The sequence below is a fragment of the Triticum urartu genome, chromosome 4A (genome assembly GCF_056163025.1).
Source record: "Triticum urartu cultivar PI428250 chromosome 4A, HENAU_Tu73, whole genome shotgun sequence".
NCBI classification, from domain to species: Eukaryota; Viridiplantae; Streptophyta; class Magnoliopsida; order Poales; family Poaceae; genus Triticum; species Triticum urartu.
Window position 1 is genome coordinate 96133948 of NC_141876.1, and position 15646 is coordinate 96149593.

General features: G+C 48.8%; 1 protein-coding gene across 1 annotated transcript; it reads right to left on the minus strand.

Moving 5' to 3' along the window:
• Positions 1 to 14968: 14968 nt before the first annotated feature.
• On the minus strand, positions 14969 to 15442 carry LOC147974945 (uncharacterized). The gene has a single exon (XM_087520216.1). The coding sequence runs from the start codon at positions 15440 to 15442 to the stop codon at positions 14969 to 14971; it is 474 nt and encodes a 157-aa protein (XP_087376342.1).
• Positions 15443 to 15646: the final 204 nt, after the last annotated feature.

Consider the following 15646-nt stretch of genomic DNA (forward strand, 5'->3'; position numbering starts at 1 on the left):
GACATTATTCCTACAGGTACACAAGATTTGGAGAAGAACCCGCCTTGCAATGCCGAACAATCTGCACGCCGGACTCGTCGTCATTGAAGCCTAGTTCGGGGGCTACTGAGGGAGTCCTGGATTAGGGGGTGTTCGGGTAGCCAGACTATACCTTCAGCCGGACTCCTGGACTATGAAGATACAAGATTGAAGACTTCGTCCCATGTCCGGATGGGACTTTCCTTGGCGTGGAAGGCAAGCTTGGCGATGCGGATATTCAAGGTCTCCTACCATTGTAACCGACTCTATGTAACCCTAACCCTATCCGGTGTCTATATAAACCGGAGGGTTGTAGTCCGTAGGCAATCAACTCCATATACAACAATCATACCATAGGCTAGCTTCTAGGGTTTAGCCTCCTTGATCTCGTGGTAGATCTGCTCTTGTACTACCCATATCATCAATATTAATCAAGCAGGATGTAGGGTTTTACCTCCATCAAGAGGGCCCGAACCTGGGTAAAACATCGTGTTCCCTGCTTCCTGTTACCATCCGGCCTAGACGCACAGTTCGGGAGCCCCTACCCGAGATCCGCCGGTTTTGACACCGACACCAGCACTCGCCTAGGTTTGAAAAAATCCTACCGAGTGGAGAGCAATCCTCCCACTCGGGGGCTTAGCTGCAGTCCAGCACTCACCTAAGTTCTCTCACTAGGAGACTTAGCTGCAGTCCAGTACTCGCCTAAGTTCGAAAAAAAATCCTACTGAGTGGAGAGCAATCCTCCCACTCGGGGGCTTAGTTGTAGTCCAGTACTCGCCTAAGTTTTAAGCATATCCCTATCCGCAAGGACGACGAGGTGCAGGTTGACTATAACCTTCTCCTTCGGAGTTGCGGCACAAATACAACGTCCGGTCCATCCCTACCCGCAAGGACGACGAGGTGCAGGTCGATCGCAACCTTCTCCTTCAGAGCTGCGTCACAAATACAACGTCCGGTCCATCCCTCCTCGCAAGGACGACGAGGTGCAGGTCGACTGCAACCTTCTCCTTCGGAGCTGCGGCACAAATACAACGTCCGGTCCATCCCTATCCGCAAGGACGACGAGGTGCAGGTCGACTGCAACCTTCTCCTTTGGAGCTGCGGCACAAATACAACGTCCGGTCCATCCCTATCCGCAAGGACGACTAGGTGCAGGTCGACTGCAACCTTCTCCTTCGGAGCTACGGCGCAAGTACAACGTCCGCTCCATCCCTATCCACAAGGACGACGAAGCGCAGGTCGATTGGAGCCGCCACCTCAGAGCTGTGTCTCCAGCGCAAAGACTATTCAAAGCAGTGAGTAAAGCCCATTCGAGGACAAACACAAGCACATTCAGAAATAAACCAAATTCAGATAAATCCTAAAGGTTTTGAGCAGCAAATCAAAAGTACTCAGGCATCAAGCCCGAAGGAGTTCAACGGTTACAGCAATCACTCGGCATTCCGAGGCAAATTTAAAGCGTATTCAGGTTTCATGAGTCTGTTCACTCGGCCGGAGGAGGGCTGGCAGGCTCCACAAATGAGTCCAGGTCGATCCCATCAGCAATTCGAGTGGCGGTAGCAATGAAAGTCTCCATGAAGGACTGGAATTCGTGCTTTTTGGTGTTAGCGACTTTGATCGCAGCCAGCTTATCTTCACGAGCCTCCTTGCAATGGACTCGCACCAAGGACAGCGCAACGTCAGCACCGCACCGGGCAGAGGATTTCTTCCATTCTTGCACTCGGTCAGGGATCTGGTTTAGTCGAGTCATCAAGGATTCCAGGTCATTCTGAAGCATCGCCCCCGGCCAAAGCGATGAGTCGATTCGAGAGACAACCTCCTTCAGGCGTGCGAGGTAGCTTGTGGTGCTGGCGATATGGGACTCCAGTCGGAGCACGTTCATCGCAGTTTCGTCGCAGACTGGGGAAGCGATAGGGTCCAGACCCATCTCGACCCTTCCAGTTTCTTCGTCGAAGTCTTGGCAGAGTTTTGCAGCCAAAAGTTAGTCAATCAACCGAGCAAGATCCGATCGCAAGCATCAACACAGTCGGATTAAAGGAAATACCTTCCAGCGCGAGATAGAGCTTCTTGGCGAGAGTCCTTAGATAAGCTTCTGTGTCATTCCTCTTGCGGGTTGCAGACTCCAACTTTTCATTCAGGACGACCTTGTCCTTCTTCAGACTGGTCACTTCGCAGTTAGCTTCATTAAGACAGGATTTCAGTTCGTTCACCTCTCCTTCAAGCGTTCCGATTGAAGCAAGCTTCTTGTCTGCGAGAGCGCTTTTGTCTTGGGCTGATTTTTGCGCGGCGGCGAGGTTCGAGTCCTTCTTCTCTAGATCCAACGTCATTTTCTCTGCAAAAGAAGCAATCGAATCAAAGAAGAGATCAAAGAGATATATTGAGAGTCAGTCGACAATCAGTTACCTTCCATACCAGCGGCCTCGTCTTGAGCTTTTTTCAGATTTTGCTGAGCCAATTCCAAGTCTAAGTTGAGTTGCCTCTGCTTCTCCTCGAGTTCGGCAAACTTGGAAATAAGAGTACAAGACTTCTGCAGAAGGCAAAAGACAGATCAATCGATAGGATCAAAGGTGGTTCACTTCCGAGTGAATAAAACCTAAGAAGTCCATTTAGACCCCAGCCGACTGCACACAGTCGACTGCGGTCTCAGGGGCTACACCCAGCGGGTGCACTTGGCATGCCCCCACTGACTAAGACTCAACTCGTCCGGTCCGCCCGAACCAGGTCAAAAAAAAGGGGCGGCAAGCTGTTCAAACCCCAGTCGACTGCCAGCAGTCGACCGCGGTCTCGGGGACTACACCCAGTGGGTGCACTTGGCGTGCCCCCACCGGTTCGGATCTTACTCGACCGGCCCGCCGGAGTCGAGTGTAAGGAGTGAAAAAAAAGAACTCAGACCCCAGTCGACTGCCAGCAGTCGACCATGGTCTCGGGGACTACACCCAGTGGGTGCACTTAGCGTGCCCCCACCGGTTCTGATCCCACTCGCCTAGACCGAGTGGAAGAGCGAAACTACCAAAAACAACAAAACACCCAGTGGGTGCTCTAATTCGACGCAAACAACAGGAGATTGTGCAGAAGAAGATTTTTCGAGAACAAAAACAGTCGGAAAGTCTACTCACCTGGACATTGGCCCGAAGGGCGGCACTGGCGTCATAGGCAGCCTGGCTGTTCTCATTCACCATCTTCACCCGCTCCATCATCATGTCAGCCTGTTGGATGGCTTCCGCAGCCGCTTCCGACTGGTTGTCCGAGACGGGGTAGCTGTTGAAAAAGTGTGCAGACGACCCAGGTGTGGCGGCTTGGAGCTCCGTGGCGTGGAGTTGGACAGTTGAAGGAATCACAGGTGCAGTCGACGGTGCGGGATGCCCACTCGACAAGGGTGCAGCGAACGTCATAGAGGCCCTGCCCGCGTCTTCAGCTTGATGGACGGGAGGTGTTGTAGTTGGTTCTTGCCGAGCCACCCTGCCAGCTGCTACCTTCTTGCTCTTCCTGGGCTTAAGAGCCACATCTTCATCGTCATCTGGAAGATCAATGATGTTGGGTGGAGCTGCAAGGCAGATCATTCGACCCCAAGTGAACCACTCGAACGCAGTCGACCAAAGAATCAAGAACAAAATCACAAGAGTTTATACCTGGGTTGGAGGTTACCACATCTTCCATTTCCTCGCCTCGGTACTGGAAAGAAGAGGTTCTTGACGTAGCAGCACTGCAAAGACTGTTGGGGAACGTAGCAGAAATTCAAAATTTTCTACGCATCACCAAGATCAATCTATGGAGTAATCTAGCAATGAGGGCAAGAAGAGTGCATCTACATACCCTTGTAGATCGCTAAGCAGAAGCGTTCAAGTGAACGGGGTTGATGGAGTCTTACTCGTCGTGATCCAAATCACCGATGATCCTAGTGCCGAACGGACGGCACCTCCACGTTCAACACACGTACAGCCCGGTGACGTCTCCTACGCCTTGATCCAGCAAGGGGAGAAGGAGAGGTTGGGGAAGACTCCATCCAGCAGCAGCATGATGGCGTGGTGGTGGTGGAGGAGCGTGGTACTCCAGCAGGGCTTCGCTAAGCACTACGAGAGACGAGGAGGGAGAGGGGTAGGGCTGCACCAACATGGGAAGAATTCGTATCTCTGGCAGCCCAAAACCTCAAGTATATATAGGGGGAGGGGAGGGGCTGTGCCCCCACCTAGGTTTCCACCCCTAGGGGTGGCGGCCAGCCCTAGATCCCATCTAGGGGGGGCGGCCAAGGGGGGAGAGAGGGGGGCGCACCACTAGCTGGGCCTTAGGCCCATCTGAGCCTAGGGTTTGCCCCCTTCCACTCTCCCTTGAACCTTGGGCCTTGGTGGGGGGGCGCACCAGCCCACCTGGGGCTGGTCCCCTCACACACTTGGTCCATGCAGCCCTCCGGGACTGGTGGCCCCACTTGGTGGACCACCGGGACCCTCCCGGTGGTCCCGGTACATTACCGATAAAACCCGCAACTTTTCCGGCGACCAAAACAGGACTTCCCATATATAAATATTTACCTCCGGACCATTCCGGAACTCCTCGTGACGTCTGGGATCTCATCCGGGACTCCGAACAAGATTCGGTAACCACGTATATCTATTCCCTATAACCCTAGCGTCATCGAACCTTAAGTGTGTAGACCCTACGGGTTCGGGAGACATGCAGACATGACCGAGATGACTCTCCGGTCAATAACCAACAGCGGGATCTGGATACCCATGTTGGCTCCAACATGTTCCACGATGATCTCATCGGATGAACCACGATGTCGAGGATTCAATCAATCCCGTATACAATTCCCTTCGTCTATCGGTACGATACTTGCCCGAGATTCGATCGTCGGTATCCCGATACCTTGTTCAATCTCGTTACCGGCAAGTCTCTTTACTCGTTCCGTAACACATCATCCCGTGATCAACTCCTTGATCACATTTTTGCACATTATGATGATGTCCTACCGAGTGGGCCCAGAGATACCTCTCCGTTTACACGGAGTGACAAATCCCAGTCTTGATTCGTGCCAACCCAACAGACACTTTCGGAGATACCTGTAGTGTACCTTTATAGCCACCCAGTTACGTTGTGACGTTTGGCACACCCAAAGCACTCCTACGGTATCCGGGAGTTGCACAATCTCATGGTCTAAGGAAATGATACTTGACATTAGAAAAGCTTTAGCATACGAACTACATGATCTTGTGCTAGGCTTAGGATTGGGTCTTGTCCATCACATCATTCTCCTAATGATGTGATCCCATTATCAACGATATCCAATGTCCATGGTCAGGAAACCGTAACCATCTATTGATCAACGAGCTAGTCAACTAGAGGCTTACTAGGGACATGGTGTTGTCTATGTATCCACACATGTATCTGAGTTTCCTATAATACAATTCTAGCATGGATAATAAACGATTATCATGAACAAGGAAATATAATAATAACCAATTTATTATTGCCTCTAGGGCATATTTCCAACAGTCTCCCACTTGCATTAGAGTCAATAATCCACTTCACATCGATATGTGATTAACACTCAAGGTCACATCCCCATGTGACTAACACCCAAGAGTTCTGGGTTTGATCATGTTATGCTTGTGAGAGAGGTTTCAGTCAATGGGTCTGTAGCATTCAGATCCATATGTACTTCGCAAATTTCTATGTCATCTTGTAGATGCAACTACTACGCTACATTTGGAGCCATTTCAAATAACTGTTCTACTTGGAGCTATTCTAAATTGTTGCTCCATTATACGTATTCGGTATCTCTACTCAGAGCTATCCGGATAGGTGTTAAGCTTGCATCGACGCAACTCTTTACGTCGAACTCTTTATCACCTCCATAACCGAGAAACATATCCTTATTCCTCTAAGGATAATTTAGACCGCTATCTGGTGATCTACTCCTAGATTACCTTTGTACCCTCTTGCCAGATATGTGGCAAGGCACACATCAGGTGTGGTACTCAGCATGGCATACCGTATAGAGCCTATGACAAAAGCATAGGGGACGACCTTCGTCCTTCCTCTTTCTTCTGCCGTGGTCGAGCTTTATGTCTTAACTTCATACCTTACAACTCAGGCAAGAACTCCTTCTTTGACTGATCCATCTTGAACACCTTCAAGATCATGTCAAGGTATGTGCTCATATGAAAGTACCATTAAGCGTTTTGATCTATCCTTATAGATCTTGATGCTTAATGTTCAAGTAGCTTAATCCAGGCTTTCCATTGAAAAACACTTTCCGAATAACCCTATATGCTTTCTAGAAATTCTACGTCATTTCTGATCAACAACATATACTCATCAGAAATTCTATAGTGCTCCCACTCACTTCTTTGGAAATACAAGTTTCTCATAAACTTTGTATACACCCAAAACTTTGATCATCTCATCAAAGCATACATTCCAACTCTGAGATGCTTACTCCAGTCCTTAGAAGGATTGCTGGAGCTTTGCATACTTGTTAGCATCTTTCAGGATTGACAAAACCTTCCGGTTGTATCACATACAACCTTTCCTCAAGAAAATCGTCAAGGAAACAATGTTTTGACATCCTATCTGCAAGATTTCATAAATAATGCAGTAATCGCTAATACAATTCCAACAGACTCTTAGCATCGCTACGAGTGAGAAAGTCTCATCGCAGTCAACTCCTTAAACTTGTCGGAAAACATCTTAACGACAAGTCGAGCTTTCTTAATGGTGATACTTACCATCATTGTCCGTCTTCCTTTTAAAATCCATATGTACCTAACATCCTTATGACCATCAAGTAGTTCTTCCAAAGTCTACACTTTGTTTTCATATATGGATCCTCTCTCGGATTATATGGCCTCGAGCCATTTTGGAATCCAGACCCACCATCGCTTCTCCATAGCTCGTAGGTTCATTGTTGTCTAGCAACATGACTTCCAAGACAGGATTACGTACCACTCTGAAGTAGTACGCATCCTTGTCATCCCACGAGGTTTGGTAGTGACTTGATCTGAAGTTTCATGATCACTATCATAAGCTTCTACTTCAATTGGTGTAGGTGCCATAGGAACAACTCACTGTGCCCTGCCACACACTAGTTGAAGAGACGGTTCAATAACCTCATCAAGTCTCCACCATCCTCCCACTCAATTCTTTCGAGAGAAACTTCAAGAAAGGACCCGATTCTAGAAACAATCCCTTATTGCTTTCGGATCTGAGACAGGAGGTATACCCAACTGTTTTGGGTGTCCTATGAAGATGCATTTATCCGCTTTGGGTTCGAGCTTATCAGCTTGAAACTTTTTTACATAAGCGTTGCAGCCCCAAACTTTTAAGAAATGACAGCTTAGGTTTCTCTAAACCATAGTTCATACGGTGTAATCTCATCGGAATTACGTGGTGTCCTATTTAAAGTGAATGTGGTTGTCTCTAATGCCTAACCCATAAACTATTGTGGTAATTCGATACGAGACATCATGGTATGCATCATATCCAATAGGGTGCAGTTATGATGTTCGGACACACCATCACACTATGGTGTTCCAGGCTGTATTAGTTGTGAAACAATTTCCACAATGTCTTAATTCTGTGCCAAACTCGTAATTCAGATATTCATCTCTATGATCATATCATAGACATTTTATCCTCTTGTCACGACGATCTCTCACCTTCACCCTGAAATTACTTGAACCTTTCAATAATTCAGACTCGTGATTCACCAAGTAAATATACTCAACATCTACTCAAATCATCTATGAAGTAAGAACATAACGATATCCACTACACGCCTCAGCACTCATTGGACTGCACACATCAAAATGTATTACTTCCAACAAGTTGCTTTCTAGTTCCATTTTACTGAAAACGAGGCTTTCAGTCATCTTGCCCATGCGGTATGATTTGCATGTCTCAAGTGATTCAAAATCAAATGAGTCCAAATGGTCCATTTGCATGGAGTCTCTTCATGCATATACACCAGTAGACATGGTTCGCATGTCTGAAACTTTTCAAAAATGAGTGAGCCCAAAGATCCATCAACATGGAGCTTCTTCATGCGTTTTATACCGATATGACTTACGTGGCAGTGCCACAAGTAGGTGGTACTATCATTACTATCTTATATCTTTTGGCATGAATATGTGTATCACTACGATCGAGATTCAATAAACCATTCGTTTTAGGTGCAAGACCATTGAAGGCATTATTCAAATAAACAGAGTAACCATTATTCTCCTTAAATGAATAACCGTACTGCGATAGACATAATCCAATCATGTCTATGCTCAATGCAAACACCAATCTCGATGGTAGAGGGAGCGTGCGATGCTTGATCACATCAAGCTTGGAAAAAACTTCCAACACATATCGCCAGCTCACCTTTAGCTAGTCTCCGTTTACTCCGTAGCCTTTTATTTCGAGTTTTACTAACACTTAGCAACCGAACTGGTATCTAATACCATGGTGCTACTAGGAGTACTAGTAAAGTACACATTAACACAATGTATATCCAATAAACTTCTATCGACCTTGCCAGCCTTCTTATCTACCAAGTATCTAGGGTAATTCTGCTCCAGTGGCTGTTCCCGTTATTACAGAAGCACTTAGTCTCGGGTTTGGGTTCAACCTTGGGTTTCTTCACTAGAATAGCAGCTGATTTGCCGTTTCATGAAGTATCCCTTCTTGCCCTTGCCCTTCTTGAAACTAGTGGTTTCACCAACCATCAACAATTGATGCTCCTTCTTGATTTCTACTTTTGTGGCGTCAAACATCGCGAATATCTCAAGGATCATCATATATGTCCCCGATATATTATAGTTCATCACGAAGCTCTAGCAGCTTGGTGGTAATGACTTCGGAGAAACATCACTATCTCATCTGGAAGATCAACTCCCACTCGATTCAAATGATTGTTGTACTCAGACAATCTGAGCACAAGCTCAACAATTGAGCTTTTCTCCCTTAGTTTGCAGGCTAAGAAAATCGTTGGAGGTCTTATACCTCTTGATGTGGGCACGAGCCTGAAATCCCAATTTCAGCGCTCGAAACATCTCATATGTTTCACGATGTTTCAGAACCATCTTCGGTGCCTCAACTCTAAACCGTTTAACTGAACTATCACGTAGTTATCAAAATGTGTATGTCAGATGTTCGCAACATCCACAGACGACGTTCGAGGTTCAGCACACTGAGCGGTGCATTAAGGACATAAGCCTTCTATGAAGCAATGAGGACAATCCTTAGTTTACGGACCTAGTCCACATAATTGCTACTATCAACTTTCAACTAAAATTTCTCTAGGAACATATCTAAACAGTAGAACTGAAGCGCGAGCTACGACATAATTTGCGAAGACCTTTTGACTATGTTCAGGATAATTAAGTTCATCTTATGAACTCCCACTCAGATAGACATCCCTCTAGTCATCTAAGTGATTACATGATCCGAGTCAACTAGGCCGTGTCCGATCATCACGTGAGACGGACTAGTCAACATCTTCATGTTGATCGTATCTTCTATACGACTCATGCTCGACCTTTCGGTCTTCTGTGTTCCGAGGCCATGTCTGTACATGCTAGGCTCGTCAAGTCAACCTAAGTGTTTTTGCTGTGTAAATCTAGCTTACACCCGTTGAATTCGAATGTTAGAATCTATCACACCCGATCATCACGTGGTGCTTCGAAACAACGAACCTTCGCAACGGTGCACAGTTAGGGGGAACACTTTCTTGAAATTTTAGCGAGAGATCATCTAATTTAAGCTACCATCGTTCTAAGCAAAAAGATGTAAAACATGATAAACATCACATGCAATCAAATAGTGACATGATATGGCCAATATCATTTTGCTCCTTTTGATCTCCATCTTCGGGGCTCCCTGATCATCGTTGTCACTTGCATGACACCATGATCTCCATCATCATGATCTCCATCATCGTGTCTTCTTGAAGTTGTCACGTCATCTATTACTTCTACTACTATGGCTAACGCTTTGGCAATAAAGTAAAGTAACTACATGACGTTTATGTTGACACGCAGGTCATAAACAAATGAAGACAACTCCTATGGCTCCTGCCGGTTGTCATACTCATCGACATGCAAGTCGTGATTCCTATTACAAGAACATGATTAATCTCATACATCACATATATCATTCATCACATCCTTTTGGCCATATCACATCACAAGGCATATGCTGCAAAAACAAGTTAGACGTCCTCTAATTGTTGTTGCATGTTTTTTTTACGTGGCTGCTATAGGTTTCTAGCAACAACGTTTCTTACCTACGCGAAAACCACAACGTGAATTGCCAATTTCTATTTACCCTTCATAAGGACCCTGTTCATCAAATCCGATCCGACTAAAGTGGGAGAGACAGACACCCGCTAGCCACCTTATGCAACTAGTGCATGTCAGTCGGTGGAACCAGTCTCACGTAAGAGTACGTGTAAGGTCGGTCCGGGCCGCTTCATCCCACGATGCCGCCGAATCAAGATAAGACTAGTAACGACAAGTAAATTGACAAAATCGACGCCCACAACTACTTTGTGTTCTACTCGTGCACAGTAACTACGCATAGACCTAGCTCATGATGCCACTGTTGGGGAACGTAGTAGAAATTCAAAATTTTCTACGCATCACCAAGATCAATCTATGGAGTAATCTAGCAATGAGGGGAAGAAGACTGCATCTACATACCCTTGTAGATCGCTAAGCGGAAGCGTTCAAGTGAACGGGATTGATGGAGTCGTACTCGTCGTGATCCAAATCACCGATGATCCTAGTGTTGAACGGATGGCACCTCCGCGTTCAACACACGTACAGCCCGGTGACGTCTCCTACGCCTTGATCTAGCAAGGGGAGAAGGAGAGGTTGGGGAAGACTCCATCCAGCGGCAGCATGATGGTGTGGTGGTGGTGGAGGAGCGTGGTACTCCAGCAGGGCTTCGCTAAGCACTACGAGAGACGAGGAGGGAGAGGGGTAGGGCTGCACCAACAGGGGAAGAATTCGTATCTCTGGCAGCCCAAAACCTCAAGTATATATAGGGGGAGGGGAGGGGCTGCGTCCCCACCTAGGTTTCCACCCCTAGGGGTGGCGGCCAGCCCTAGATCCCATCTAGGGGGCGGCCAAGGGGGGACAGAGGGGGACGCACCACTAGGTGGGCCTTAGGCCCATCTGAGCCTAGGGTTTGCCCCCTTCCACTCTCCCTTGAGCCTTGGGCCTTGGTGGGGGGCGCACCAGCCCACCTGGGGCTGGTCCCCTCCCACACTTGGCTCATGCAGCCCTCTGGGGCTGGTGGCCCCACTTGGTGGACCACCGGGACCCTCCCGGTGGTCCCGGTACATTACCGATAAAACCCGAAACTTTTCCGGCGACCAAAACAGGACTTCCCATATATAAATCTTTACCTCCGGACCATTCCGGAACTCCTCGTGACGTCCGGGATCTCATCCGGGACTCCGAACAACATTCGGTAACCACGTATATCTATTCCCTATAACCCTAGCATCATCGAACCTTAAGTGTGTAGACCCTACGGGTTCGGGAGTCATGCAGACATGACCGAGATGACTCTCCGGTCCATAACCAGCAGCAGGATCTGGATACCCATGTTCGCTCCCACATGTTCCATGATGATCTCATCGGATGAACCATGATGTCGAGGATTCAATCAATCCCGTATACAATTCCCTTCGTCTATCGGTACGATACTTGCCCGAGATTCGATCGTTGGTATCCCGATACCTTGTTCAATCTCGTTACCGGCAAGTCTCTTTACTCGTTCCGTAAAACATCATCCCGTGATCAACTCCTTGATCACATTTGTGCACATTATGATGATGTCCTACCGAGTGGGCCCAGAGATACCTCTCCGTTTACACGGAGTGACAAATCCCAGTCTTGATTCGTGCCAACCCAACAAACACTTTCGGAGATACCTGTAGTGTACCTTTATAGCCAGCCAGTTACGTTGTGACGTTTGGCACACCCAAAGCACTCCTACGGTATCCGGGAGTTGCACAATCTCATGGTCTAAGGAAATGATACTTGACATTAGAAAAGCTTTAGCATACGAACTACATGATCTTGTGCTAGGCTTAGGATTGGGTCTTGTCCATCACATCATTCTCCTAATGATGTGATCCCGTTATCAATGACATCCAATGTCCATGGTCAGGAAACCGTAATCATCTATTGATCAACGAGCTAGTCAACTAGAGGCTTACTAGGGACATGGTGTTGTCTATGTATCCACACATGTATATGAGTTTCCTATCAATACAATTCTAGCATGGATAATGAACTATTATCATGAACAAGGAAATATAATAATAACCAATTTATTATTGCCTCTAGGGCATATTTCCAACAAAGACCCATATTCAATCGGTTACGTCTGGTTAATCGAGTCGACGAAAAAGACAAGTCAGATGGTTACCCGGAGATAGTAGGAACGGTCACTTTGATCCTAGGCAAAGCTTTTGGCAGTTTGGAAGAGGTGGCTTTCGGCGCTTTCGGCGCTAGAGGCGGCACAACTTTGGATTGCTTTGGAGCCTTCTCGGTTGGCGTTGGGGAAGACATCCTGGGGCGTTTCGATGACTGCCCAATCGGCGCGGCCACCAAGTCCGGAGCGCTTGCCGGGTCATGAGCGTGCTTGGATCTCCTCTCCCTATGAGGAGGCGAGTCGACTTCTTCGTCATCAGTCGATTCATCGCTCTCCTCGTCCTCCTCGGCTTCCGAATGCTCCTCGCCGCTCTCGCCCCCGCTCCCTTCTTCCTCAGCATCTTGGTCTTGCACTCCGTTGGGCATTGAGTACATGTCGATGAGGGCCTGAAAGGATAACGATCAAAGGAAATTCAGTCGACCACAAACAAGACATCACACGGTGAATCGGAAAGATACTTGATAAAACAGAAATATACCTGCTCCGGCTGGTGCGAGTTGTCGAGTGGAATCACCCTCCTAGACCCCTGGGGGTTGTCTTTGTTGCCGGTGATTCCCCTCAACCACTTCTCCAAGATATCCTCGCTGACATCCTTCGGGTGGATCCGAGTGGAATCCTCGAGCCCAGAGTACATCCACATCGGATGATCACGCGCCTGAAGAGGTTGGATGCGTCGACCGAGAAAGACCTCCAGCAGATCCATCCCGGTCACTCCGTTGCGGGCAAGCAGGGCGACCCGCTCGACCAGCACCTTGACCCGCGCCTTCTCTTCTGGAACTACCTTCAGGGGGGCAGGCTTCTCCACTCGAGCCAAGGAAAAGGGAGGAAGTCTAGTCGACTGACCCGGGGTCGGCTGATCCTTGCAGTAGAACCAAGTCGACTGCCAGCCCCGAACCGAGTTGGGAAGAATCATGGCTGGGAAAGTACTCTTGCTCCTCATCTGGATCCCCAGACCCCCGCACATCTGGATCACTTGTGTCTTCTCGTCAATCGACTTGGCCTTTTTGACCGACTGGGAGCAGCAGGTGAAGATGTGTTTCAAATGACCCCAGTGCGGTCGACAGCCCAAGAAGTTTTCACACATCGACACGAAAGCGGCCAGATAGACTATGGTGTTTGGAGTGAAATGGTGGAGTTAAGCCCCAAAGAAGTTCAAAAAACCCCGGAAGAAAGGATGGGGAGGCAGTGAGAATCCGTGATCTACGTGGGTGGCGAGGAGAACGCACTCACCCTCCCTTGGCAGCGGCTCGGTTTCATTCCCCTGGAGCCGTGCCGACTTGTGGGGGATCAGTCCCCCCTCCACCAGGTCGTCGAGGTCGTCTTGGTGATTGCCGAGAGGATCTAGTCGCCCTGGATCTAGCCCGCCAGCAGGCCAGATCTCGATGATGATCCGCCCCAGCTGGTCCGCTTGCCCTTGGCCTTCACGGTCGCCTTCTTCGCGCGTTCCAGCGCCACCGTCCTCTCCTTCCCCATGGCAATGGGTCAAGCTCGAGCAAAGGTCCGGCGACGAGGGCGGAAGCGAGCGGGGCGGAGAGATTGGGAGAAGAGGAAGAGAGAATGGGAGCGCGCGGGGCAGAGGCCTGGTCCGGGGCCTTTTATAAAGTCGTCACCCGAGTGAATGACTGGCGGACCCAGGCGATCTAAACAAATCCCGCAACAGTCGTGCACGTAGTACATGGCGAAAAAGGTGGCACGGGGATCGAGGAGACATGCCTAATTCGTCTCGATAACCTCGGTTCTGTCCGTCTGGTGCGCTTCCCAAAATTCGAATCCCGCGAGATCCGCGGAGAGCAGAACAACCTGTCAGACTGAAGAAAAACATCCTCCGCATCATCATTCAGAATTCTACCATGAAAATTCACTCGACAAAAACCAAGAATGGACCACGGCGACTGAGAAAGGAGTCGAAGTCGTCACCTCAACTCATTGTTCCAAAACAGGATATACACGTAACACAAAGAATGGGTTGGTAGTGTTCCCAACTCCTTCCCCACTCAAACCCTGATCCATTCAGGGGCTAATGATGAAGCTATGTACCTAGAGTAGGGTCATGGACCTGTCCGACATACCCTCCCCAAGGACATCTCTGCAAAGAATCAGAAGCAGTCAAAGAGAAACCATCATCCACTCGACCATGAAGATGTGCTCAGTCGACCACCTTGAAGACACTCGACCACCAGAAGATGAGAAACTCTCCACTCTGCAACGGTCAAGACTTAAACCATAGCTTTATGGGCATTTATAACACTTTACTGCAGACGTTACCAATAATGCCCCTCCTTTATGAACATTGAACCCTATGTAACGGAGGGGAGCTGGGGTCCTGGCGCACTCTATATAAGCCACCCCCTCCTCTAGGACAAGGGTTCGCACTTTCTGTAATTCACACACATATATTCAGTCGACCGCCTCAGGGCTCCGAGACGTAGGGCTGTTACTTCCTCCGAGAAGGGCCTGAACTCGTAAACTCATGTGTACAACTCCTCCATAGCTAGGATCTTGCCTCTACATTCCTACCCCCCTATTCTACTGTCAGTCTTAGGACCACGATAGTGGCTGATGGTGGCATGTTTTCCCATTGGACACGGAGTTGCACCACTGGTACATCGCCTTTCTTCATCATCCTCCGCTCCAGGATCACCACGGGCTCCGTTTCACCACCAGTGAGATCGGGTACTCGCGGCAGCTCGGCGAAGACTGGGGTGTAATCTGGGGTGAAAGGCTTGAGCTGAGAGACATGAAATACCGGATGGATGTGGCTATCCAGCGGCAACTGCAGGCGATATGCCAGGGTGCCAATCCGCTCTGTCACTTCAAACGGACCGAAGAACTTGTAGGAGAGCTTGCGGCATGGGCGGTTGGCCACTATTGATTGCGCATACGGCTGCAGCTTGAGGAGAACCCGTTCGCCGACGTTGAAGGCGCGTTCTGCGTGGTGGCGATCGGCTTGCTTCTTGAAACGAGTTTGGGCGTGCGCAAGCTGTGCGCGCAGCATCTCGGTGTGCGTGGTCTAGTCCAGTTCGGGCAAGGCCACTTAATCTTGCAGGGTGGAGCTTAGATGTGGCAGGCCGCCCAGGTTCGGTTCCTTGCCGTACAGCACCTTGAACGGCGAACACTTGAGCGAGGAGTGGTGAGCGGAGTTGTACCAGAATTCTGTCGCGGGAAGCCACTTGCGCCATTGCCGCGGTGTGTTGTGGAC

Excerpts from the sequence above, each read along its gene's own strand:
- LOC147974945 (XM_087520216.1), bottom strand. The coding sequence starts at position 15,442 with ATGCTGCGCGCACAGCTTGCGCACGCCCAAACTCGTTTCAAGAAGCAA.